Source organism: Pseudoliparis swirei, chromosome 15 (assembly GCF_029220125.1).
Source record: "Pseudoliparis swirei isolate HS2019 ecotype Mariana Trench chromosome 15, NWPU_hadal_v1, whole genome shotgun sequence".
Taxonomy (NCBI): Eukaryota; Metazoa; Chordata; class Actinopteri; order Perciformes; family Liparidae; genus Pseudoliparis; species Pseudoliparis swirei.
The window spans coordinates 15349433-15374947 of record NC_079402.1 but is presented as its reverse complement, the minus strand read 5'-3'; the positions used below and the strand labels follow the sequence as shown (position 1 = coordinate 15374947).

Sequence of the window (25515 nt, the reverse complement as noted above, 5' to 3'; positions counted from 1 at the left end):
AGGAGTGGCAGGATCTGGAACGACATGACATGTAGTAACAGAGCAATACACAGAATTAATGTTATGATCCGACTGGAGTCTTGACAGGTATTTCTGGAAACCCAAAGGTATTAGCAACCTAAGGAGCTATTATTGAATGAATTGAAGACTCCATTTAGAAATATCTGGTTATTAGGCAACACATTAGATAAGTAATTCATTTTATGGTTGTGTGAAGAAATCTTTGAAACCAAAACATGTTGGGATATTTTAATGTTCGTGGATATTCTGCATGCCTGGCTGTAAATAAAGCCATGTTAACAACTCCTGATATTGTTGTTTATGTGGCTTAACTTTCCACCTTGCTGTGATGCTGAGCAGCTGAGCCTACAGGTACAACTTCTGACCACACCCACCCGCGGCATCTGCTCGCTGATTCATTGGACACATTTCAATGAAGAGGCAGCAACAAAAGGCAAACAAACATTGAGACACATTTTTACTGTTTTATGTGTTTGTGCACGAAATGTGTCTTGACCTGTGAAACAACACACGCATAGTTTGCCCCTTCTCTCACGCAAAAGAAACCCCCCCGGCCTATGACGTAATTTCGGGGGCGGGGCCGAGCGTTTTTATGGTTTATTTGCTCAATAGCTCTCTTCCTCGGCAGCTTCCATTGCTGTGGTGGATGTGGGAAGAGGGGAGGGGAGAAAGAAACTGTGTTGAAGACCGAGCGTAAAAAAAGAAGAAGAAGAAGAAGAAGAGGGGGAGGGGGGAGGGGGGCGGAGTGGAGGGAGTGACAGAAACGGAAGGGCAGAAAGAAGAAAGGGGCTGCTGTCTCTGGAGGAAGTTATTGAGAGGGGCCTCATAGCGGGGAGGAAGCAAGCTAGGAGGAGGCGGGCAGGCTAGCAGCGGTTCTATGGCTCAGTCGGCTGCTAGCGGTGTGGACCAGGACCTGGCCAGCAAGAGGCTGCACTCACGGTAGGAGCCCGGTGGGGGGGGGGGCGCCGGCGCACATGGGTGGGGTGAATGGCTGTCAGGAGGAAGAGGGAGGGAGCGGCGGAAGGGACAGCAAACTGGGAGAATAATATAGGCTGCTTCCAAGCCTCATTCCTGGCTGGGGTCACTGAGCTGCTGTGGCTGGAATGTACAGACTGAAAGGAGCCTGATCAGACGTGGACGTTAGAGGAGTGAGTGTGTGTGTGTGTGTGTGGGTTTAAACGTGCCATGTGGATGCAGGACCGTACCATATGTACACAGTCAGGAGATGATCCCATGGACCGGGTGCACATAGAGGTATTGTGTGGGGAGGTGGATTCGTGTAGGGAATGTGTCACTTTAACCCTTATTTGCATATTTGGTGTTTATGTCATAACCATGTTCATTTGCAAAGTTTCTTTTAACTTCTAACTGTCTTTTGATGGCAGTCCCAATAAAGAAGTATCAATAGTATTTTTTAAAATTATATATTCTTGTTGAATTGATTGATGTCATACAATAGTGTTGGAGGCCCATTATGACATTCAAAAGCATCAAATCCTTACTTGTGAGAAGTGGAAAGCAAATAGATTAGCTATTTCTGCTTGGGGAAGAAAACAAATTGCAAATTATTGACAGATTGTAATCATCCCGACTTGTCAGAATGTTTTTTGACAGTTGCACCAACTAGCTCATGGGCCAGTTGATCTGTTTGCCTTTCTGTTAAGTCATCTCTTGACACCACCGATCAGATATTGGTAAAACTTGTCAGAGTTATGCATCTTTGTTTTATATGTTGACGTTTGGGAAATTACTAATCGCCACAACACTGGTTACATTTTCTTAGTGTTTCTTGATGTATTTGTTAAGTCAGTCAACTCGGATAATTCAGTAACACCCACGGATTATGCAAACAATTGTAGGGAAATGATCCATCTAATAATAACTGCATGGTAACATTTTCCAAAGGAATGTTTGGTGGGGAGGTCTGTGAGTCAAATCGAGGTAATATGTGTGTAACTGTGTAACATACTTTGAGCAAGCACATTTTCTGCACTCAGAACTTTATTAACAAAGTAACCAAAGTAACCAACATATAATGCTAACAGAACAGATTACATCCTTTTTTAATTTGAAGCCTACTGTCTGTGGACTGCTGGGAATAAGTGTTGACATTTTTGACGTGACTTTCATAAAACCTTCAAGATTGTCCATGACTCACACACACACACACACACACACAACCACACACAACCACACACACGACAAATACTGAGTCACAGTGCTGGTCATGTTCATATTGCCAGGTCTACCCTCGGTGAATGCCTTTTCTCTATTTTACAAACCGATGGAGTCAATAGACGACCTTTCTGAAATGAGGGTTGGGTGTGTGTGTGTGTGTGTCTGTGTGTGTGTGTTTTGTCTGTAGCTGCTAAGGAAACGCAGACAATACACAAAAGGATATTTTTTGCGTGGCCTTTGTAAACAAACAGTCCTTTGGTTCCGGACAATAATTCAGTTAATTGGATATTGCCATAAAACAGTACCATGCTATGATCAGTTGAAACTCTGAAGTATTCTGAAGCATCAGATCTGATTCTGTAAACTAAATGTCGATCTGTGGACTGAAACTTTGGACTTGCTGCTTCATATAACCTTTATCCTGGCCAAGAAGCGCACTGCAGCTTTATGTCCTTATTTACATATACAAATACGTCTTAAATCAGCTAAAGAATTGGCAAAATAATCACGAGAAGGTATGATGACGTCACCTCATTGGAAAAAGGATAAATGCCCGACGCTGAGGTTGTCATTAGATCTTTGTCATGTTCTTCACAGAGACCAAGGATCATGACAATTGTTGCTTCCGAGATGAAATTATAATTGTTTGTCCCGAAATGTCGTTTTATGTTCGCCTGAATGTTTTCTGTCGTTCAGACCATATTACATGATTTTTCGATGTTAATATTGGTCCAGACAAAACGGGGTTATGAGAAACTGAATCACAAAAATGAAATAAAATGCAGTTTTACAAGCAAATCAGACAGAAGAAGAAAGTAGGAGACATCTCTGCTGTTAATGAAAGATTCATGCGCTGCAAGAGGAACAAACATTCCTCGAGAGTTTCTCTTTGGTTTCCCTGACAACTGTCTGTGGCACTCTGTAATTATGGCTGGATCACGACTCTGAGCACAGAGCTTCTTAGCAAAGCCAAGAAGTGTTGAACCCTGAATACATATGGAATAAGGATAACAACAACAAAGAGCTCCAAGAAATACATGTAAATCCAAAATGGGCTTATTTTTCAGAAGAAATTAATGTAATCAACATTTTATGATCCAGAATTTATTGGGACATATTTCATATTCAGGTTGTGGCTGCATATTGAAACTTTTCAAAATCGTACTATTTATTTGAATTAATATTCCTCTGATTCATAAAGAATATAATGGATGAGTGTACAGTAGCAGGTGTATATTGCAGCATTTCAATCACTGGGTCATTTAAATTGTACTATATAAGTATATCGAGGGCTGCAACTCAAGGTCATTTTCATGATCAACTAATCTGCTTTTTAACGATTATTATTTTGTAACTACTTTTTCAACTACTTCCGATAGCTTAAATGCTAGTTTAAAATGTATTGTTTTGTTTGACTAACAGTCTAAACCAAATACATTCCACTTACAATGATGCAAAGCACAATAGGGCTGCAACTCAATAATGTTTATGACAGATAAGCGGCTCAATAATATCGTTGTGTATTCATGGTATTGACCGGTAAACTTTACAGCCCACGGTGATGTACTGTATTTTGCTGGTTCAATCAACAATAAAAACACCAGAGGAATTCTGTTGGCGATACAACAGAAAGCCGAGCGGCTTCACAGTGTCAGGACAAACCTCAGCCCGTCACAGTTCAGCTCACACAACCCAAACCTGTCCAATGTCCTCTGTGCTGTTATGGGAACAACACTGGGATACTGTCTTTTTTAGACCACAGGCAGGCTATTATGGGATGGATGTCTTCCAAACAGACCAATTAGAGTGGTAATCAGAGGAGGAAATGGTAGCCTGCACTGCACTGATCCATTCTCACTCCAACCTCAAAGATGACAAGAATTATAGTCACTGTGAAAATCCTCTCTTGGAGAATAATCCTTGTTTTGGTTCTTCACATGATGACCATGAATATCTTTCTCTCGATGTTTATCTCTTTCTTCTCCTTTTCTTTCCGTCTACCAGTTAGCTCTCATACTAACCCTAACGCAGTACTTTAAGTTGACTGAATTTGATCGAGATGAGTGATGAGCTTTTGGCCTTTTCAACTGCACGACTCGTGTTTTTTTAACAATGTCGCCTGGCGCTCTGAAGGCTCTCCACCCTTTTCCCACAATCTGTTTTAAAGTTCAGGGTTTTACAATGTGGTCGTGGTTTACAGAGGCCCCTGCACCATCTGCTGCTGGACTCAGTGCCCCCCCCCCCCCCCCCCACACACACCTATTGGTCTTTCCTTTGCAGCAGCACCTCTGTAATTACCTGCTTCAACTTCATTCCTTATCACTGTCGCGCTCTCATGAGTACACCGACTGCACCGCGCAACCACCTTGAGTGGATAGATGTCTGGCTGCTCTGCCTTTCTTTGTCAGAAACATTTTAATCGTATCTGAAGCAAAGGGGATAAAGGAAAGAAATACCTCCCTGGCCCTCACATTCTGTGAGCCCCTCGAGGACTCGTGCTGAAACCCAGTGAGCAGCATCCGAAACGATTGAGGCTTGTTGCCATAACACTCGGGCAAGTTGAAGGGACAGAGTATTTCAGCTGATTGGTGAAAGGCATTTGACGTCTTCTACATCTTAGATAAGATTGATCAATCATAAACGTGTTTCCTCTGTGATCTTGTCATTTCATTGACCTTGTACCTTTCATCCCCCTGGCTAGGGCGGTTATCGACATTTCTATCCATTTTCCCCACTAAGCAATTTCAAAGTCGGAGGGTTTCCCTCACGCAGCTAAGGGTACGGCCTTGCACATTTGAAGGACTGTGGTACTAGTTCCATCCACTTTTTATCGTCATTTACTTCTTTCTATCTGTTATGGCCAGACAACTGTAAAGAAGTTCTGAAACTGGGCACTTCGCAGATGATGGAAAACAGGCTTCCGGACGCGCGTGAATTAAGTTATCAACATTTAATGGCAGGAAGTGTAGAACAAACATTCAAGGCTCACGTAAATCGATTCCCGGCTCCTCCGCCCCCTCAGCCTTCCGGCCTCGGGGATACCTGTAGAAGAGACCCGATTTCTCTAATCTACGGAGTTTTATACTCAATGTCACTGGCCCCGGTCAAAACGTCACTTCCGGTCAAGTCGCTAAACAAGTATTTTCACAATAAGAGTCCCGTCTTGTTATTGTCCGCATTAAAGTCACTTTCACAATAAAAGTCCCTTGTTATTGTAAGTCACTTCACGGAATTCAACCGGCCTCGTCAATCTATAATACTAACATACAGTCACTCTCATGCAACATACATTAATTCTTGCCATTTACATTTGCATAGAGTAAACATTACCCCTATGCTTCATAATACATTATTAACAATATCAATAGTCTCCCTAATATTTTCTATTATAATATCTTTCTATATGTATTAATTTAAAACATAAGACCTCTGCAGATGTTATCAAAATAAACTATTACAACCTAACACAACCTAAAAGATGTTTAGAGTACTTAAAGTACCAGATGAAATGGCTCTCATGGACAAAATATGTAGTATTGCCCTTAAAAAAATGCCCACTTGTTCGAACGCATTTGCTCGAGAGACAGAGCAAATTCATATATTTGTAATGTTTGTTTTTGCTATTTGTTACATAAATCCTTGCTGTCTAAATCCAGACTGTTTTTGGTTTTAAATATGAGACGGACGGTCTACTGGGAGATGATATACATTTGTCCAGCATCAGAGATTTCACCCTGCCTTTATATGTCTTGATATCTATGCTTCTGATATCTGTGGCTGGCTGTAGAAGGCCATTCTAGACATTGTATGTTGCAATTTATTAGCCAGGACAGCTTTATGTCAATAATGTATTTGTATATGATTTTCGCATCAATGTAAGTTTTAAGTATTAAATTCCCGGTATGAACCAACACACATTGTAGTCTGGTTACGACACTAGATAGAAAGTGATATAAGTAACGAGGGAACAATATGCAGAAAAACACCACCTGGGGGACACTGCCAAGGTCAAACACATTGTCTTAGTTATCAGATCAAAGAGGATAAGCTTCTTTCCAGCTATGATCTCAGCAGCTGTTTCAGAGAGCTCAGGACATAAGCCTTTGTTTCACTAAAGACACCGTAATGTGTCCCAGTAACGAAGGCACAGGTGTGAATAATACAATGATTGACGACTGAATTCCATGTTGCTGCTTCGGTCATGGGCTCCTGCTATTGTGCTTTTGTGTAATTAGTAACACCTGTGAGCGATCACAGGAGAAGCCCAGCTGTGGTGTTGAGGCGCCGTGTAACTGGCAAAAAAGGGAGGCAAAATAGTGGGTTTACCTAAAAGGTAAAACTGGTGCAGTAAATATAATGATGAATGGCTTGAGGTGTAGAGGGGACTTTGTTGTTGTTGGAAGGATTTGTTTATTGTGCCTAGTGTCACGACTTACTGACACACCTGAATGTAATATCGTTAGTGTTATTAGTTACAACTCTGGCGCGTGTCGTCTCAACGGCTCCACAGAGCAGGAGGAGGAGCATAAGATGCGTTCAGGTACAGTTACCACGTTCTGGCAGCGTTAAGTGCTTATAGCGTGTTTCTAAAGTTACCCATTTCCTCCATGAAGAATCCGGATTAAATACATTTATATTATTTATTTTAAGAACTTCCAAGTGTCTTGTAGTAGTTGCTACATTATTTGTCCCTAGACCATAGATAAATGAACATGGACATAAAGTCTAAGTCATACATTAGTTATACATCCTAGTGATGATAATTCAAATGAATTATGCACTTATTCTTGATAGTTATAGGCAAATAACCTCATCACTCACATTCTTATTTGTGCTGGTTGGTGAGCTAATAATGTTTCTGCCAGTGTCAGCAGATAGTTGGATTAGACCAATTAGTTCATAAATTGTCCCGACCAAGCAGGTGCAGATCCCTGGATTAGCTATTGTCTCTCTCTCTCTCTCATCCATCCTCTCATTGGAGCAACGGTCAAGCTTACACGTATTGCCCGGGCTTTGTCGTTGCCTGACTGTCGTCCTGCTCTCACCTCGTCCCCCTCAGAACACACTCCCTGCTTCAAAGCGTGACTCGTCAGAACAATGGATCTCGCTGTCACAGCTGAGGACGGGTTGACGAGGATGACCAGGCCGGAACTAGTTCTGTTGGGCATTGTGTGAACATTACAACAACGGACAACTTCCTGATTACACTCGGCTGTGTTCGTGAAACAAGCCCGATGTTGTTAAATCAACTCGCTAATCAATACAACTGTGACTGGAACTGCTCTTTCGAGGAATATTCTACAATTGCCTCTCGACTGGGATTAGAGGGTTCATCTTTTGAGATTTTGCAACGTTCTGGAAGACTTGAAAAGCAGATGTGATTTATTTTATTACGTTTTTGGGCTGGTGCGGGACTGTCTCTAAACTTGGTTAGTGTCCAGTTTTGCTGCAACATTGCCGACATTTTTCAATTTCTCTGAAGTTATTCGGTGAACGACATGGACTTTCCAACAGAACAATTCCATCTGAGCTCGCTATATCAGCTGCTATCACTTCACGTCTCAGCACAGCAGCATCTGCTTGAATGGCCCGCAGCTCCCTTTTTTGACCACCGCTTGTCTCGTTAACCTTTGCCCTCATGGCATTGGAGCCGTGTCCTCTGACCGCAGCAGAGACAGCGATGTGTAGACTGGTCCACTCTGGACCCCGACCTCAAGCTACGCTGAGGCCGTTAACCTTGGAGCTGCAGGTGTATGTGGACAAAACACGCACCAAGCAAAAACACAGGTACTGCTTGAGCACAGGAACAGTCCTGTGGGGATTTGTTGTTGCTTGGCAAGCAAGGTTTTTGCAAACCAAATGATCTTGGTGCACACTGATTCTAGAACAGGACAACTGGAGACGATTTGACCAGATGATCATGTCGGTAATGTAAATGACTTGAGTACCTGTTTCAATAAATCCTTTTTGGAATTACCGTCATGGGTTTGTCAAACAGCCTCAGGAGACGTTCGTATTTCCATTTTCCTTTGACTACCAAAGGGCTACAACATGCACATGTGCTTCTACTGAGTGCATTTGGGGTTGTAATATATTTAAGATGAACAACATTACAAGGATTCCCAATATGTCGTCAATATTCCAGTGATCCTTTACATAATCATGTGTGATGGCAAGGTGGCAATATAAAGAAAAAGGGAACCGGTATCAAATATATGGATTTAAAAATAAATAAATAAGATGGGTTCATATCAGTTTAAATGGAGAATCAGAGTCAGAGTTGTATACTTAATGGGAGAGCAGGAGTGTAAAGAGGTGTTTTCTTCAATGCACCGATGAAACAAACGCTCTTTAGTGTCTGCTCAAGCTGCAGATGAAACTACATATAGACCGCAGTGTCTTTATACGCTATACCTTTTCAATGGAGTCATTTGTGGAACAGATTAGATTTGAGGATAATCCTTGCTTCACTCTCAATTCTAGTACAGTATCTGGAATTTAGTGCTACAGCTAAATCGTAAGGCCATTATTCTGGATTATACAAAGAATCTGGGGTGTATACTTTCTGAATCCAACCCACTGACAGGTGTGTGTGCGTGTGTGTGTGTGTGTATGTGTGTTTGTAAATTATTTCAAAGGAATGCATGCTAGTACACACTACATTTCCTATGGTCACACACACACGTTTGGCTTGATACATCAATATTTTGGTACATCCTTTTTTTGCCTCCTAATATTCCTCTCGCATAACACCTGCTTTTTGATTTATTATGAACAAACACGTCAAATATTGTATGTTTGTTCTTTTTGTGCTCAGCATCTTTTTAGCCTTAACTCTATTATGCTTACCTTTCATACTATTGAAATAGTGTCCATCAAATACTTTAGTCAAAAATGTACTTTACATTTAGTCAGCGTCATTGAGCCAGCAGTTGCCATGGTGACAAAGACATTGAAGCGGTGTCTGGAAGATTCCATCTCGACTCGGCCTTTGATTTCTGGATACGTGTTTCTTTGATTATATTTCAGCTTCACAATGTAGGAGAGCAGAGATACACTTGGATGGACATGTTTTCGAACGGGAGTTAATCATCTTTTGTCCTGGTCACTTGTATGATGAACAATATTAGTTAATGAATTACTCTGATATATTTTCATAGAAATAATTACTATTCACAACATTCAAGATCTCTCTTAATCTCTTTTGGGAATCAGCTTGATGTAATCAGCTGATGATGCAAATCAACTTTTGTTTGAACAAAATCTGACAAACAAACTCATGTGAGCAGTAATGAGTGAAAAGTGCACCTTTTTTCAAGGTGCTCATCCCTCAGCCTCAACTGAGTTGCTAAGGCAACAGTCCATAGTTTTGCCGACAGACTTTGTTGTCATGGTGATACTGTTACACAATAAGTGTCAATATTGCTCTGCAACTCTTATTCATTTTATGTATTTATTTAGGCTGCTTACAATCCAGATGATAACAACTGAGGTGCGAGTCAGGAGGGGTCCAGAAGTCGTGGGTTTTTACAACGGGCCGACCCACAGCCCGGGGAGGGAAACCAAAGAGAGACATTGTTCTATCTCAATAGTGCTCAAATGTTGAGGTGTTCTGTCTTTCCCTCTGTGTGTGTGTTAGGATGGAGGCCTCTTGCTTGGAGTTGGCCTTGGAAGGAGAGCGGCTGTGCAAGGCGGGCGACTTTAAAGGAGGGACTGCTTTCTTTGAGGCAGCCGTGCAGGTCGGCACAGAAGACCTGAAGACCCTCAGTGCCATCTACAGCCAGCTGGGCAACGCCTACTTCTACCTCAAAGAGTACGGCAAAGCCCTGGAATACCACAAGCATGACCTAACTCTGGCCAGGTGAGCGCTGCCCCTTTTCAAGAGCTGCTACCTCCTGCATCGGACGGGTGGTTGAGTTGCCACTACTTGTTTTGAGCTGGTGAAATTAGTTAGTCATTTGTGCAAATAATGTAATACAAATGACTAATTTAGCCTGTAATATGCACCATGTATTAAGGCATGAGTCTTCTCTTTCACCTTTGACTGTTGATCTATTTTGATGTTAACTGCTTCATTGTTAAAACAATGTCTTTTTAATAGGGCCTTGATTATTGCCCTGTGGGATGAGATATTATTATGGACCTACCTGCTTTACATTTATGGAGTGGTACACATTCATTTATGAACTGGTACACATAATCTCCAAATCCCAGGGAGTTGGATTTGGAGATTATTGTGGCAATAGGTTACTGTAAAGTTATTTCACTAAAGGAGGACGTGATTTGTTTCCTTCCTACTGTGTTAACGTTAACCGTTGCAGACTTCAAACGGCTCTCTGCTCCCCCGCTGGCAAAAGTCCACCAAACATTATTTACCTGCACATTTCACCCACATTGCAACGCTGTAATGCCGGTGGAATATCTGCAAAGTTTCCCTTTGAATTTGAAAGCGGTATTTTCATCCAGTCAGCTATGAGGTTATTAGGTGTTTGACGCTTTGCCTCAATTGACAGGATCAACAGTAAACATCCGTATTTTGTTTTTACAAATGACTCTCTCCAGGCCTGGAGAAAAGCCGATACACGCTTATCCCAGCATTCAAACCCCATGACACCCAAACAAAAATTGAAGTTCATGAGCCACTGAGTGCGTTGATGTGTTGGTGCTTGTTTGCTTTGGTGGCTTAAGGCACTAAAACAGAGTGGCCACCTCTGTAGCTTGATTTCAATTAGAAAACATGATAATAGCTTCAGGATTTTGTCGAACAAAGACAACTTTGAAGCTGGGTTCTAGTTATTCACATCCCGATTTGGCTCATTTATACAGAGGAATTATTTAATAATGATTCCGCAGTTAGACAATGACAATTCCAAGAAAAAGAGAATTTCTAATAGCAACAGTCGACAAAACCAGCTGGATATTTAGCTTTCGTGAGCAGTGTGGTCCCCTGCAGTGAGTGCAGCTGGTTCTTCAGCAGGGAGCCGATCAGAGACCCCAGGAGGATTTACTTACATTACAGTCTCATCACGACTTGGAAGTAAGCAACCAATTGGACAGCATCTCCTCATTATGTCTTCTCACAAAACCTCAAGGGATATTGTTTCACTAAGTCACATTTACATGAAACAAAACACTTGTTGTTTTCTCAGAACAATAGGAGACCGCATTGGAGAAGGAAAGGCCAGCGGCAACCTTGGTAACACATTAAAAGTGTTGGCGCGCTTCGATGAGGCTGTGGTGTGCTGTCAAAGACACCTGGATATTTCTCAAGAGCAGGGAGACAAGGTAACACGCACGTTTGTTTTTAATTTCTAGAGTCTTGTTAAAAGTCTACATACGTCACATTTAGTTTGCTGCCTGTATTTGTTTATGTGTTCATTAGATCAAAACCAATAATTGAGACTTTTTTTGTACATGCAGTCATTTTGATACTTTAAAAAAAGTTTAAACGTTTCTAAGCATCACGAAAGATGGTATTTATCATCGATACTAATAATGTTAAAATGCTTAAGCATGCACAATTATCTTGAAGCAAAAAGAAGTGAATACATATGGGGGGGGGGGGAAATGACCCAGAAAGACACGCAGATCATCTTTAATATCTAAAGCTCGATCTTTAAGCAGCCTGTTTCAGTTTGTTTCTCCTTTCTCTTTTGTTGTTGTGTTGTCTGTGTTGTCTGATTGCAGGTTGGAGAGGCCAGAGCTCTGTATAACATCGGCAACGTGTTTCATGCGAAGGGCAAACAGCAGTTATGGGGCTGCCCCCAGGAGCCAGGGGACCTGCCTCTGGATGTCAGAGACACTCTGCAAAGGGCGACTGGCTTCTATGAGTATGTGTTGTTGAGTAGGGAACTCGTACAAAAGCACAGTGGTAGCTCTGACGGGTGAGCTTAACAGCATTGTGTGGTGTCAACATGGATTTAGAGTATAACTCCACAATGTTGATGCATTTAGAATATTTAGCTTTTTCAAGAAACCCTTACAGAAATGTTTCCCTTAATGTTTGATTCCGACTCGCCTCTGGCAGTTATTATCACGTACAATCACGTTCCTGCATAGCACATCTTGACATGTTTTTTTTATTTCACAATTTTTGTCCTGAAGAAGCAGTCCTGACTTGATTGGGCTGTGTAGCCTGTGTTTTTAATCAAAGCTACCTCTCCTGAGATCTTGCTCGCTTGTCTACAGAATAACATTTACTTGAATTTGGATTCATTGTTCCATTTATTGTCACAATCGGTTGACAACAGCCTTTTAAAAAGTTTTATTTTCATCCTTAAGGCTTAAAGAATATACTATACACACCTCTTATCTCCAAACCATTATCTGAATTAGTTATTTGCATTTCCTTGCAGAGTTTCCAATCTGAGATGCAGGTTTATCTCGATATTCTAAATGTCTCTAATTCATCGGCTTCCAGTGTTTTGGATCCCAGGTATCTCTGTGACATTTAAAGGACATTAAATGCAGGGAGTGTCATCTTGGAGTGCAGCTGCAGGGAGGGAATACCAAACCCAATAAATAAAAATGATGGCCGTAAATAAAAGCAACACATACAATGCCCTTTAATTTTGTGGATCGTGTGGTGATTAGTGTTGAGATGCAACACATTTTCTTTTAAAGCTGCAAGATTCAGAAAGCGAGTGCTAAATACATTATGATAGTTCACGAGAAAAATCAAAATCCATAAAAAACTGCCATAAATCGCTCCAGAAATGGGAAGCAGGACGGTTCTTAATAACAAATGACACATTTGGCATTGCCTAGATAAATGAAACATCATAAACCCATAATATCATATCCCACCGGCCCTATTAAAGACATTTACTAACAGTAACGTGGTTCATATTACAGGCACATTTTTAAACAGCGTTTATTGTGTTTAATAACTATCATAATAAGCATATCATTGTTTATCAATATTTTAAATGTTATTATGTGCTTATATCTTTATATTTTGTAATGGTGACACTCATAGCAACACTTTACTTTAATATAATGTACATACTGCTGCTAAATTGGTGTGTACTTTTGTCTGTAGGATGAACTTGTGTTTGGTGAAAGAACTCGGAGACCGAGCTGCTCAGGGGAGGGCCTACGGGAACCTGGGCAACACCCACTACCTGCTGGGAAACTTTGTCGAAGCTATCAAGTTCCACCGTCAGGTGAGACATGCAACATGTTGACCAGCATCATATTAATACCGCGAGATAGGCGCTATCCACCAGAACAGAGCGGTGACTTTACGTCGCCATGTCAACAGCCTTACATACAAGGTCGTCCACCGTACGGCTGTTCAGGAACTTTGTGGCTTGTTGTGATTTTGTGTTGGATTGCACGAAATGGAAGTAGAAATACAGATTATGAGACACAGTGCAGTTTTGTTTAAAAAAAAAGAGAGAATATTCTTTCATGGCCCCTTTTATTTATATATAGATATACTGTATATACTGTATATATATATACATATATATATATATATAAATAAAAGGGGCCATGAAAGAATATTCCCTCTTTTATATATATATATATAAATAAATAAACAATATATATTTTTATATAATATATTTTCAAATAATATATAATAGATTTTTTTTAACAAAACTGCACTGTGTCTCTTAATCTGTATTTCTATTTCTATATTATATATATATATAAATAAAAGGAGCGATGAAAAAATATTCTCTTTATATATATTTATATATATATAAATATATATATATAATAGGGTTTTACAAATACTGTGAACACGAACACAGCTTCCTGGTTGGTTTGCTTTTTCCAAACCGTGAACACACAGTAAAATGTGGTTTGCTGGTGCTCATACTGTGTGGCTATGACATGCAGGCCAGGGATTGTCCTCCCTGCAGCGACAGTTCCACTTGGCAGACTTCGGTCACGATCGTGTTCGACCCCTTGCGTGTGCTTCTTACGTGCAGCCCAGAAGCAAACCAGTGGTTACTTCCCTACTGAATAAGCAGGCTATTGTGCATTTGCCTCTTGTTGATAATAGATCTTACCTAGTTTACTTTGCACAGACTTCAGTTTTTTTTGCACATGCAAAATAGCCGACTCTCCAATTCACAGCCAGTTTGAAAGGATTTGCTTGCCCCTATTACCTTCTGAATTAGTACAAATAGCAGAGTTGTGGAGATTGCATGGGTGGCAGTGAGTGCAAGGACAGAGATAGAGGTGGGAGACAATATCGTGTCTCATTCAAACCGGTGTAATTGTCCTGTTGGATGCTAGCTAGGACCAGTAAATAAAACCGTGGTGAGCTTTTCAGTGGATCACGATCCACCTCACCCTGCAGCAACACCGTGTGACATCTCATTGAAAGAAAATGGATGAAATTGGTTTCTTGGAGGATCGGTCACATCCATGGCTTCATGCTCCCCATGTTTTCTGTCACTCTTCATTGTAAAGCGCTTTACTTTCCTGATGGGAGAAGCCGGCCTCTCCTCTCTTCCCCATTACAGATCTATCAGTGTGCCATAGAGGAGAGCACACTTCCCTTAAAGGGTTTGTGGAGAAGCTGATTGGATGCACCACCACCCCCCTGCTGTAGCAGCACATCTTTTCATGGAATCGTGTTCCCAACCGAGCTTCCAACATGAACTTGTGTAATTGCCTCTGCTTGTACCTTGAGTAAAAAAAACAAAACATAGGGCAAAAGTAAGGTGAAATAACTTGAGTTATAGCAGCTAACGTTTACAAATTAGCTGCTATAATTACAAGGCATGTTGAAGGTGTTGATTTGGTTTGACCTCTCTGCTCTGTCATTCACAGCGATTATCCATAGCCAAAGAATTTGGGGACAAAGCGGCAGAACGACGAGCCTACAGTAACCTCGGCAATGCCCTGATATTCCTGAGCCAGTTCAACACCGCCACTGAATACTATGGGTGAGGAAAGAGGAGAGTCTGACACCTAGTGGAGGGAAGGTGAAGTGAAATCTCCGCAAAAGTACAAACTATGACTGAAACATTCTGAAACATGACAAGAGAACTCTGAAAAACAAAAACAAAACCGTTCCGTGAGACTATATTTTAATGTTTTCTTCCTTTTCTTCTTCCAAACTCTCTCACTCATTTGTCAACTGACTTACCTTCGACATCTTCAATGTTTCCTTCACTCAATTTACTCCTCTGTTTGTCTTTCGAAAGGAAAACGTTGCAGCTGTCCAGGCAGCTGAGGGACCAGGTGATGGAGGCTCAGGCCTGTTACAGCCTGGGAAACACCTACACTCTGTTGCAGCAGTATGAGAGGGCCATCGACTACCACCTGAAACACCTGTACATAGCCCAGGAGCTCACTGATAGGTAGAATGAGCAACAGCTCTATATATGCATGCACACAGACATGCATGAGCAGAGGAATATCTTTCTTCACGCTTCTCTGCATGTTTATGTCTCATCAGAGTCGGTGAGGGCCGTGCCTGCTGGAGTCTGGGAAACGCATACGTGTCTTTACAGAACCACAAACAAGCTCTCCACTATGCCCGGAAGCATCTGGACATTTCTAAAGAAGTGAGACTTGCTGCAGTAATTCTTAAAAAGATCTTTGGTAAAGCCAAGCCTCCTTGCGTTCAACTTAATTTGACTCATCTGGCTCCGTTTGTCTCGCCTTCCCTGTCTCTTAACTTCTTCCTCAGATTGGAGACAGAAATGGGGAACTGACAGCCAGAATGAATGTAGAGCAGCTGATGGAGGCTCTCGGGGTCAATGAGAGCGACCTTTCACCTTCCAGTTCAGAGTTTGAGATGCAAGGTAACAGAACAACTTATTTTAAAGCTTTTTATTCAACATATAATGTGTTAAACAGTGAGCTTTAGATGTGCTGGTCGGCAGATTGTGTTCCCTTCAAAACAGAGTCTCGCTAGCTTTATCCCCCCGCTTCCAGTCTTTATGCTAAGCTACGCTAACTAGCTGCAGCTCCATATTTAGCAGACACTCATGAGTGCTATCAATCCCTCAAGGCAAGAAAGCAAATAAGTGTGTTCCTGATAAAGAAAAGTGTGCACACATAAAGAGTGGGAGAGTCGGGTTTCAGAGAACACAGAAAGTACTGTTTGTTTTTCTTATGCTCTCTATTGAATAGAGGAATGGAATTATACTTGAAAACATTACATTAGCTCTGTCTCCACTAATTCTAGATTATCTGACAATGTGACGGGCAGAGAGGCAAAGTATGTTTGGTTTTAACAAACCAGATTTATAGTCGTATAAAAACAATTCACAACACATACGCTCGTGTCAAAGGTCCACTGCTTTTAGATTGACTGTAAATTGAATGAAGTAATGAAATTAATTTGTGCATCTCCCTTTAGGATTTATTCTTTTATGGATTTTGTATGATCAAGAATATTTAAATTAATATCCAACTATATGTTTGGTAAAACAAAAAGGAAATCAATCTTAAAGGATATAATGGCAACTCAATGAACTAAAGACTGTATTTCACTTTGGGCCGCCAGTGGTTTATGTGCACTTATTTCTTTGACACAGTGGAAAGGTACACAGCTTCCTGAGTCAAGGAGATTAAACACCTGTGTGTGTGTGTGTGCGCTTGTACCAGTGTTTGTGTGTTTGAATTTTTATGTAAAAGTCTATTTGCATTCTGCAAACTGTGGTTAGGGGAAGCTGTACTTCCTCCCATCTCACAGAAATAGACAAACAATATCCTTCAAGCTCAAGAACATTGTTTACAGTTGGAATTTATAATGTCAGGTTGAGCATTAATAAATCCCACCAGAACTGCAGCTAGGAGGCTCTAAAAATTATTGACCAATAGTTTTTAGTTTCTGCACTTTTAACTATGTTTAACAAAAATAACGTGTTGGCTTGAGCAAGCTAACCGGAATAATGTAAATCCGACTTAATTTGTCTTCAAATACTAAAATGTATTATTATTATTATTATTATTATTATTATTATCATTATAGACTCCCACCAACTAACAGGGAGCAGCTGATATACAATGAAGCATGTAGGAACTGTTTAGTCTTTATGTGTACAGTCAGCCTGGCTTTTGTGTTATGTTCCCCCCCCCCTTCCGCCCTCCGGGCAGAAGTTTACACCCATGTCCTACATTTCACTCTCGGGTGCGGAGCTGGCGAACAGACTCCTATTCAGAAGTTTGGTTGTCGACCTACACCGCACCGGACATCATGGAGCCAATGCTGACCCAAGAATGAACAAAGGGCACCTCGCACGCTCGTTTTAATCTCAAACTGAACTATTTGAAGGATTCTTCCGTTGTGATATAAGTTGTTTCAACTTTATCTAATACTCTTTTTTTAAATTTTTTATTTTTATTTTTTTACTGTAGGAGCGAGACCCAAGTTCACCAAGCGAAACAGCATGGACAGTGTAGAACTGTGGAAGTACTCCTCAGACAAGGTGAATACCTCCCTCACACTGGGACATGCGGGCCTGTGGATGTGGCCCCACACGGCTCTCTCCTCGAAGGATTATCGACAGCGCTCTCACAACATGTTCCTCTTCTGCAGAACGGAGTGAACCAAGACTTGGAACGGAGATCCAAGAGTCAGCTGTCACAGCCGGGCAAAAGGAAAGGCTATCCGGACAGCCAGTCGTCAGATGAAAGGCCGTGGTTGGACTCTCCTGTCGACACCGATGACATCACTGTGCAAGTCCCACCCCCAGTGCCAGTGAGTAGCTTCAGTTCATTGTATTACTCGCTTCTTACTATGAGCAAAGTTTGCTCGTTCAGCGGTGCCAGAGAGAAGCTTCTTTCCTCCGGACAGAGCCCGGCCAGCTGTTTCCTGTCTTTATGATACCTAACCGACTGCATATCAACCATGTCACCCAATCAAAGAGTCACATCTTTGTTTTGGCTTCAGCTTTATAGTCTTTTCCACTTCCGTCCCCAGAAGTTTTTCATATTGACCTATTCAGATTTTTTTAAAATCAATTTCTTTTAATGATTTGGAACTGAAGCTGTGATAAATAAAATGTAAGTGTTGCACTTTTTAAACAACACACATCGCTGCACTCCCTAACAGTGTGAAGTTTCCAGAATGTATACAATAAAAGTACTCCTCCGTCTTTTAATTCAATCACTAAGAGCCCAAGAGAAGATGAATTCAATCTCGCTCCTAGAAAGCATCGAGGGGACTGACTGCTGAATTCATCCCACTCCATTTGTCTCCCTTCTTGTCTGTCAGCTGTCCAAAATGTCTTCAGGGCTTCTGCTTTGAGGGAAAAAAAAAGAGAGAAATTACAGAGATTTAAATTGGGAACACTTCCCATGATTTCCCACAAGGTTCTACAGTATTATGTAAGAAGTCAGACGCAGTGCAAAAGGTGTCTTCGTATTAAATGCCAACGGTGCTCCATTTGCCGTGAACTAGATTCTTCATGAATATGCCGCTTCACAGCCGTTGTATCTCTTCAATTCTGAGCCCCCACAGCACCGAATCACGCCTTGCTTCTGTGTCGATGCTAATTGTCGTAATCGGCAAGCTGACGTGCTCGAAAAGAGTGGAAATCACTGGGATGCGTAATGATAGCTCATCACGAGGGACTAGAAAGCCAAATGTTGGTGATCCCGATGACTTTGATGCGTTCCCTCTTCAATCTGTTGGAGCCATCTGTGTCTCTGTGAACTCGCTTTCCTCCAGTGACAATTGGGATAAAAACAAACAAATTGTTTTAGGGAAGTTCACATTCAAGCATTGTTATGTCTTAAGAACTAGTTATAGATCGGTGCCGCATTTCAGTTAGTAATTCATTCTGCTTTGTGTCAAGGGGCTGTAAGGGCTCACAGTGCGTGGTTGACAACACATTCTCAAGGTCAAACAACTCCCTTCGTTTCTAGATGTCAAACATGTCCCATGGTCTTCATCAGCAGTTCATTTCCATTTGAAACGTCTTCTCATGTTGGCCTGAAACTTGATAAAACGATCGACGACTTACTCGCTCAACCTGGAGCTTCCTGCCTCATCACATGGTCTCCATTAAGGACTGAACGTTTTCCTTTTATCCTTCCTGTGGAGTGAATACAGATATTTACACAATAGGTTAGAAATCACAATGTTGATATAGTCTAGTAAGAACTGCATCTTTTATTCCCCTCCTTTTTATTCTTCCCTTTCACACATCTTCATTTCCCTCTGACTCTCACTCGTGTGCTACCTTTACTTCCTCTCTCTCTCTCTCGCTCTCTCTCGTTCTCCTCACATGTTTCATCCTCTCTGGTTCTGTCCCTTTGGACGACTTGATTAATGAACCATTACAGAGAGGGAAGTGAAGAGACGCACGCAGAGATCACGAGGACAGAAACTGCCATAAGTCACAGCGGATTTGTGTGCAAAAAGCAAGTAAATAACAACAACACGAGAGATTTTAAGGGCATATCAGAAGATTTCCATTTTTTATGAACGGTATATTATCGAACTTATAGTTTTTTGAAAGACATCATTGGTTCTCGTCATCTGATCAGATGATCTCTGCTGGCTGCCACTGGTGGCATGCAATTTACCCATGACTGTACCCGTGCACCCATCTTTTAACCCCCCCCCTTCTCCCCTCCTCCCATTTGTTCCCAGCTCACCCCTCTGCTGATAATGTGACCTTGATCACAGAGCTGCTAGGGTCACCTCCCCCCACCCTGCTTTCCATAATGAGTTGTTTTCCCACAGTGGATGAACAGGATAGAAATGGCCTGCAGGAGAACCACACAGAGAGAGAGGGAGGGAGAGAGAGAGGGTGGGGAGGGGAGAGACACATTGGATGGTTGAGATTAAAGGAAGGTTAGAACAGAGGGATAAAACAGGAGAGGGCATTTTGGGGGAGGTAGTCTAGTAGAGCAAGGGAGCAAAGAGAGAGAGGGAAGTGGTGGGTGAAAGTAGGGGAGACAGAGGTGTGAGGACAGAGCGAGAGGGAAGGAGAGCTCAGAGGAACAAGAGAGAGAGAGGAAGAAAAAGTGCTGCTGGTAAGATATTTAATTGATGTTTTCCAGCTTGAACAAGGACACCAGAGGTTGTTACCGTCGTTCTTTCTTTTAGATCTTTAGCACATGGGACTGTGTATGTAGTTGTGTGTATATATGTATGCATTTGTGTGTGTGTATATATATATTAGTCTCTTTCAGGGAGTTGATAAAGTGTAAGTGAAAAGCCTTTTCTGCTAAGCAGTAAAAGATCAGTTTAGTTTGAAGAATAGTTTGATTCCCAATTTTAAAAAAGAGTTCTAGGGGAGAAAAGAGAAAAGAGATGAGTGAGATCGGCCGCCTGCTGACCTACTTCACATCTCGCTGCGAGGCAAAGAGATGTTAACTTCCTCCGCTAGTTAGTGTTACAAATGTTACATCTTTTTTCTGTCTCGTGGTTTATTGTTAAACTTGTAAATGGTGGTAATGGCAGCAGTTTGTCTCTAATATAAAAGCTTTTTGACTTGATTCTCAATCTGTGACTTTTTACCTCGTCTCCCTGTTTTGGCATCACTAACCGCTTCTGCAATGTTGTGTGTGTCTGTGTGTAGTTGTGTCTGTGTGTGTGTGTGTTTTCTTGTCAAGTATTAATCGTTACATTGAGTCCTCATCCATCGTTAGTTTAGTCGTTTCTGCTGTGAACTGACCTCAATAATGTAGTTTAGTATTTAGTTGTTCTTCAATAATGACTACTTTAAGTCTTGCATATTATTTTTTCATTGTATTTATTATATATATTAATATTTTATATGGAATATAGAGTCACTTTTGATGCTTGAATAATATTCCTTTATCTCAGTTTTATTTTATGAGTGACATCACTTTTGAGAGTTTATTGGTTCATTTAAAAGTTTTGCTCACAATTGCGATGCACGGCGTGGAGAACAACTCCAAAAAGAAGTTAGTTAGCAATTATTTAATCTTAGCTCTGCTGAGTAACAACTGAACATGTCTCTCTTGATCTTTGGGCTCATCCATATTTCTTTAGTGACCCTCTTCTTGGATCCGGTCCCAGGCATTTTAAATTCTGAGCGATTCAGCCTATTGTCGCACTTTTAGTTGAACTAGTTTCTTTTAATATATTTACTTATATTTTTTTATATTTGTGATTATATTGTTTTTGCTTTCTCTGAACATTTTAATGAAATTGTTGGCAGTTTAATATTTTCTCAGACTTTTTGGTTGGACAGCAGCTTATTCATTTATTAAATTTGTTTTAATTTGAGCTCAGAGTTCCAACTCAACATCATTTATTGCCGATGTCCTCATTTGGAATCATAACGGATTGTCAGAATATTTCCGCGCTGGTTAAACGGAACACATTCAGCATCTGCTTTGCCGGCTCAGCGTATTTGAAGCGAAACCATGTTTCGTGCGTCTGCTGTTGCGAAGCTTGAACGCATTAGCTCGACTGACACTGGATCGGGGCGATTGAGTACGACGGCACAGAGCGGGACCGCCACAGGCTGACTGAGGATACGACACACTAATCGCATTTAATCAGTTACGGATTGAATTATTGATCGGCCGATCATTGATTTGACCCATTTGCTCATTTCCATCCCCAGTTGTATTTATTTGGTATAACACATGCACTGCTTTAGTGTCACATTTTAAAACAATTTACATTTTTAATTACTTTTATATTATTCAGTCAATCAAATAAATAAATCCCAAAATGTAAAAATAAATTTAAAAAACCTACAACTATTACAACGCGGTGCTACGTACATACATCTTGTGTTACAATCAAGTTATTACTAATCAACATCTGTTGATATTTCCATCTGCTTTCGCAGGGTGCCACTATGTGGGCCATTCTCCACGAATACAAAAGGCGTGTTTATTTTGACATAACATGTTATGATACTTTACCACCTTCAGTATCCAGGCCAAGGGCAGCCCACGTGAGTTAATCAGATAATTCTTCTCGTCCACATGCTGGCCAACTTAAAAATCCCCATCGTCTTCATGCAGATCTGCAGATCATATTTCTTGTTTCTAGCAACAACATAACTAGGTAGTCCCGTAGGATGTGAGACTCGCTCTGAAACGTGATGTCCCCGTTCAGAGTGTCTTACCAACCTGTCCTTTGTCTTTCAGAAGCTGGGCCGGGACCCGTCCGATGAAGACTGCTTCTTTGACCTCCTTAGTAAGTTCCAGAGCAGCCGCATGGATGACCAGCGCTGCCATCTTGATGAGCCCGAGGACGGAGACAACGGGGAAGGTGCCGAGAACTCCGTGTCGTCCCTGAACGAAATAATCGGTCGGTTGAGAAGAGTATTCCCACACCTATAAGATCCGTTTCATCGGCTATTTTAAGGACACGTGAACTCCTTTTTGATCACTGGACTCCTCTCCTTTCTCCTAGATCCGGCCACTTCCACTTCCCCCCAGACTGAAGAGCTGTTTGATTTGATCGTGAGCTCCCAGAGCCGTCGTCTCGACGACCAGAGGGTTAATGTCGGTAACCTCCCAGGACTGAGGATCACTCATAACAATCTGGGACACTTGGTGGGTGAAGGAGATCATCAAGAACCCAGCGATGACTTCTTCAACATGGTTATCAAGTGCCAGGTGAGGCGACATTGTTAGTATTAGAATTGAGGTCGACGTGTCCCCGGGAACACGATGGCCGCGGTGTTGTCTCACGCCTTCTTCTCCACCGTCTCTCTGACTGCAGTCCTCTAGGATTGATGATCAGCGCTGCTCCCCGCCAGAAGCCGGCCCCCACGCCCCCACAGTGCCCGACGAAGACTTCTTCAGCCTAATCCAGAGGGTGCAGGCCAAGCGTATGGACGAGCAGCGCGTCCAGCTGCCCTCGGACGACCAGGACGAGCCGGACTCCCCCGACCCCGAGCCGCCCGGTGGTTTCTCCAGCTAGGACTCGGTGAATAATGCGGCGGGATTTCACGACAAAAGAAAAATGCAAGCGGAGGAAATTGAAGAGGGATGAGCCAACATTTAAAGACGGCACTGAAGGGTGAACTAACAAGATTTTTTTGTTGTAATAACAAGACAAATTCCATGTGCAATAGGTGGTGCCCTGTCAAATGTTGCTCGATGTGATGTGTTCTCAATGTGTGTTAATTTAGGAGGAAAACAAAGCATAGGAAAGAAGGAAATACATTTGGGATAACATGAAATATAGTACTCCATCTAATGCCTTCATCAGCATTTATTTTTTCAGACTGAAGATTGTACTCCCTGCCGTCAGATGTGTTCTGCAGAGGCACATGATGACCATAAAGTGTACGATGTAGGATTAATAAGCAGAGCGACAGCACGAGTCGTGGGGAACACAAAGATAGGATGATAGTAACTGTGTTGATGAACAACATCAGAGAAATGACAGATTTGCACTCAAATCTTAACCAGTTTTATACAGATATGAAATATAATGTATATAGCAGCTGTTCTTATCAAACGAGTCGAGCTCTGATCAATGGTGCTTCATCACTAAATGCTCGTGGTTCCCACGGCTCTGAGACAACTGGTGTTCGTTGTGCAGGAACAGTATTCGGGATCATCGTCCAGTGAAACTACTTTGGTCAGTTTAAACTTTTCCACTGATTAATAACTTTTAGCTTTTGACAAAGTAATATGATTCCTTTTTATATTGACACAGTAAACTATGATTTCCCACATACATGTTATTCATGTGCATTCCTGCATTTATATAAGTGCTTTTCCTCAGACAGTATGCTGTCGCCACGGTTACCGGGCAAACGACATGAACTGGCTGCTTCTTTTATCGATCCAAGAATAAAGTTGTCGCGAGGATTAAAGCTCCAGTTCTGTGTCCCTGCTTAGCTTTCAGAGGAACGCAACCTGCTGCCCATAATGTTCCCACCATCTGATAACAGATGACTGCTTACTGCCATTATTAGCATCCCTTAACATAGACATAGAAACAGATGGATAAGATGAATATGTGATATTTAACTAATACCATGAACAATATTGAAGCACTACTAGTGTGCTGCCTCCCTGTGGTCAGAACCTTGTATTACCTCTAAGAAATACAGAGTACAGCGTATTGGGGGTTAAAGGCAACGCCTAGGACAACATTATAATAATAATAATAATACAGGTATGACGATTCGGATAACTTTCCTCTGGTTCCAGTAAGGGTGTATCCTTTCAGTTCAGTGTATATTTTTATATATTCTTTTCCATAAAAGTTCCCAAAATCAGCAGGAGAGGTACATTTGAATCGGCTAAGAGTTTGAAACCTCTTGCCGTGAAGAGCATCTTTATAACGGTACTGTAAACAAACAAGGGTGTCGTGCATACCTCATTGTTGTACCTCAAAGCTCATGAACTGAGATGTTGAGTTCTGAACCAGAATGGATCGTGTACCAAGTTCACGTGGTTGTGTTCGATTCATCCATCTTTGATAAACAACACATTGGGAGCTAAAGTAAACATTTTTATTTTCCAGTTTTTTTTGTGAATTAACATTTTTTTAGAAAGTTCTTGGTACGCTTCAATTGTGTCTTTTGCCATAATTTGTACATATAAATATATTTTGTATTTATGTTCCATATGAGGACATGAATATGTCCCTTCATGCTTTTAATAAAATGTTTCTGATGTTTTTTGGGGTTCTATTCTTTTTTTTCTTTGTATAGTTTTAGCAACATGATGAATCGTGTCATCACGGCATCGTTACACATCAATTCATCTGTTAAGTTTCGGATTGACCCAAACTCTAATAGTAGAACAAAACTCAAGTTTTGTTGCATCACCATGATTCAATAATATATTAAAAGACAAAGACATTAATTCATTGTTATATTGAACCATTCCTTTTTCTGCCTGACGATGCTGTGCCTTTTTATTTCATTTAGCTGACGCTTTTATCCAAAGCGACTTCCAATCTTATTACATTCATACACTGTAGACGCAGCTACAGGGAACAATTCAGGGTGAAGTGTCTTACTCAAGGACACATCGACTAGGGCGGGGATTGAACCTCCAACCCCCTGATTAATAGACGGACCTGCTACCCACTGACCGATAGACCCAAGTCATGTCTAATTTATCTCAATTCTTTCTAAATTGTAATAATAAACTATTCAATCGCAGTCACAAATGACTCTTGGGACAATAATGACAATAAAAATTGTGCCACAACATAATATTTTCCCTTTCTAATAGTCTGCTCTTCTAAGTGCTGCATGAATTTTATCAATTTATAACAATGTGCACTGAATGACCTGAACTAATAACTTACAGTGGTGGTACATTCTGCGACAACCCCTTGTTTTCTCTCTCTCTCTCATGCCTCCGCCCTCCTCCGCCCCCCCCATCTTTTCTCTCCCTCCCTTCCTCTTTCACATCCATGGTCATACTCTC

The 25515-nt window shown here is 41.4% G+C and overlaps 1 protein-coding gene across 3 annotated transcripts; it reads left to right on the top strand.

Annotated features, from left to right (window-relative positions):
- The first annotated feature begins 829 nt into the window (after positions 1-829).
- On the top strand, positions 830-24755 carry gpsm1b (G protein signaling modulator 1b). 3 transcript variants are annotated; one of them, XM_056432652.1, is made up of 14 exons: positions 830-960; positions 9839-10060; positions 11349-11484; positions 11887-12029; positions 13241-13364; positions 14989-15104; positions 15366-15521; positions 15620-15728; positions 15854-15968; positions 17530-17600; positions 17711-17872; positions 22258-22420; positions 22526-22731; positions 22838-24755. In XM_056432652.1, exons 1-14 carry the CDS (start codon positions 899-901, stop codon positions 23036-23038), a joined length of 1986 nt encoding a protein of 661 aa, XP_056288627.1. In that variant the 5' UTR covers positions 830-898; the 3' UTR covers positions 23039-24755. The 3 variants fall into 3 exon arrangements, with proteins under 3 accessions (XP_056288627.1, XP_056288629.1, XP_056288626.1); XM_056432654.1 differs by lacking the exon at positions 830-960 and adding an exon at positions 7221-7628; XM_056432651.1 differs by lacking the exon at positions 830-960 and adding an exon at positions 7221-7986.
- Positions 24756-25515: the final 760 nt, after the last annotated feature.

What these genes read in the sequence shown, in the direction of transcription:
- gpsm1b (XM_056432651.1), top strand. Translation starts at nt 7,838, where the DNA reads ATGGCATTGGAGCCGTGTCCTCTGACCGCAGCAGAGACAGCGATGTGT. An exon ending in CTCAAGAGCAGGGAGACAAG is followed by an intron (nt 11,485 to 11,886) that starts GTAACACGCACG and finishes GTCTGATTGCAG; the next exon opens with GTTGGAGAGGCCAGAGCTCT. An exon ending in GTCCCTGAACGAAATAATCG is followed by an intron (nt 22,421 to 22,525) that starts GTCGGTTGAGAA and finishes CCTTTCTCCTAG; the next exon opens with ATCCGGCCACTTCCACTTCC.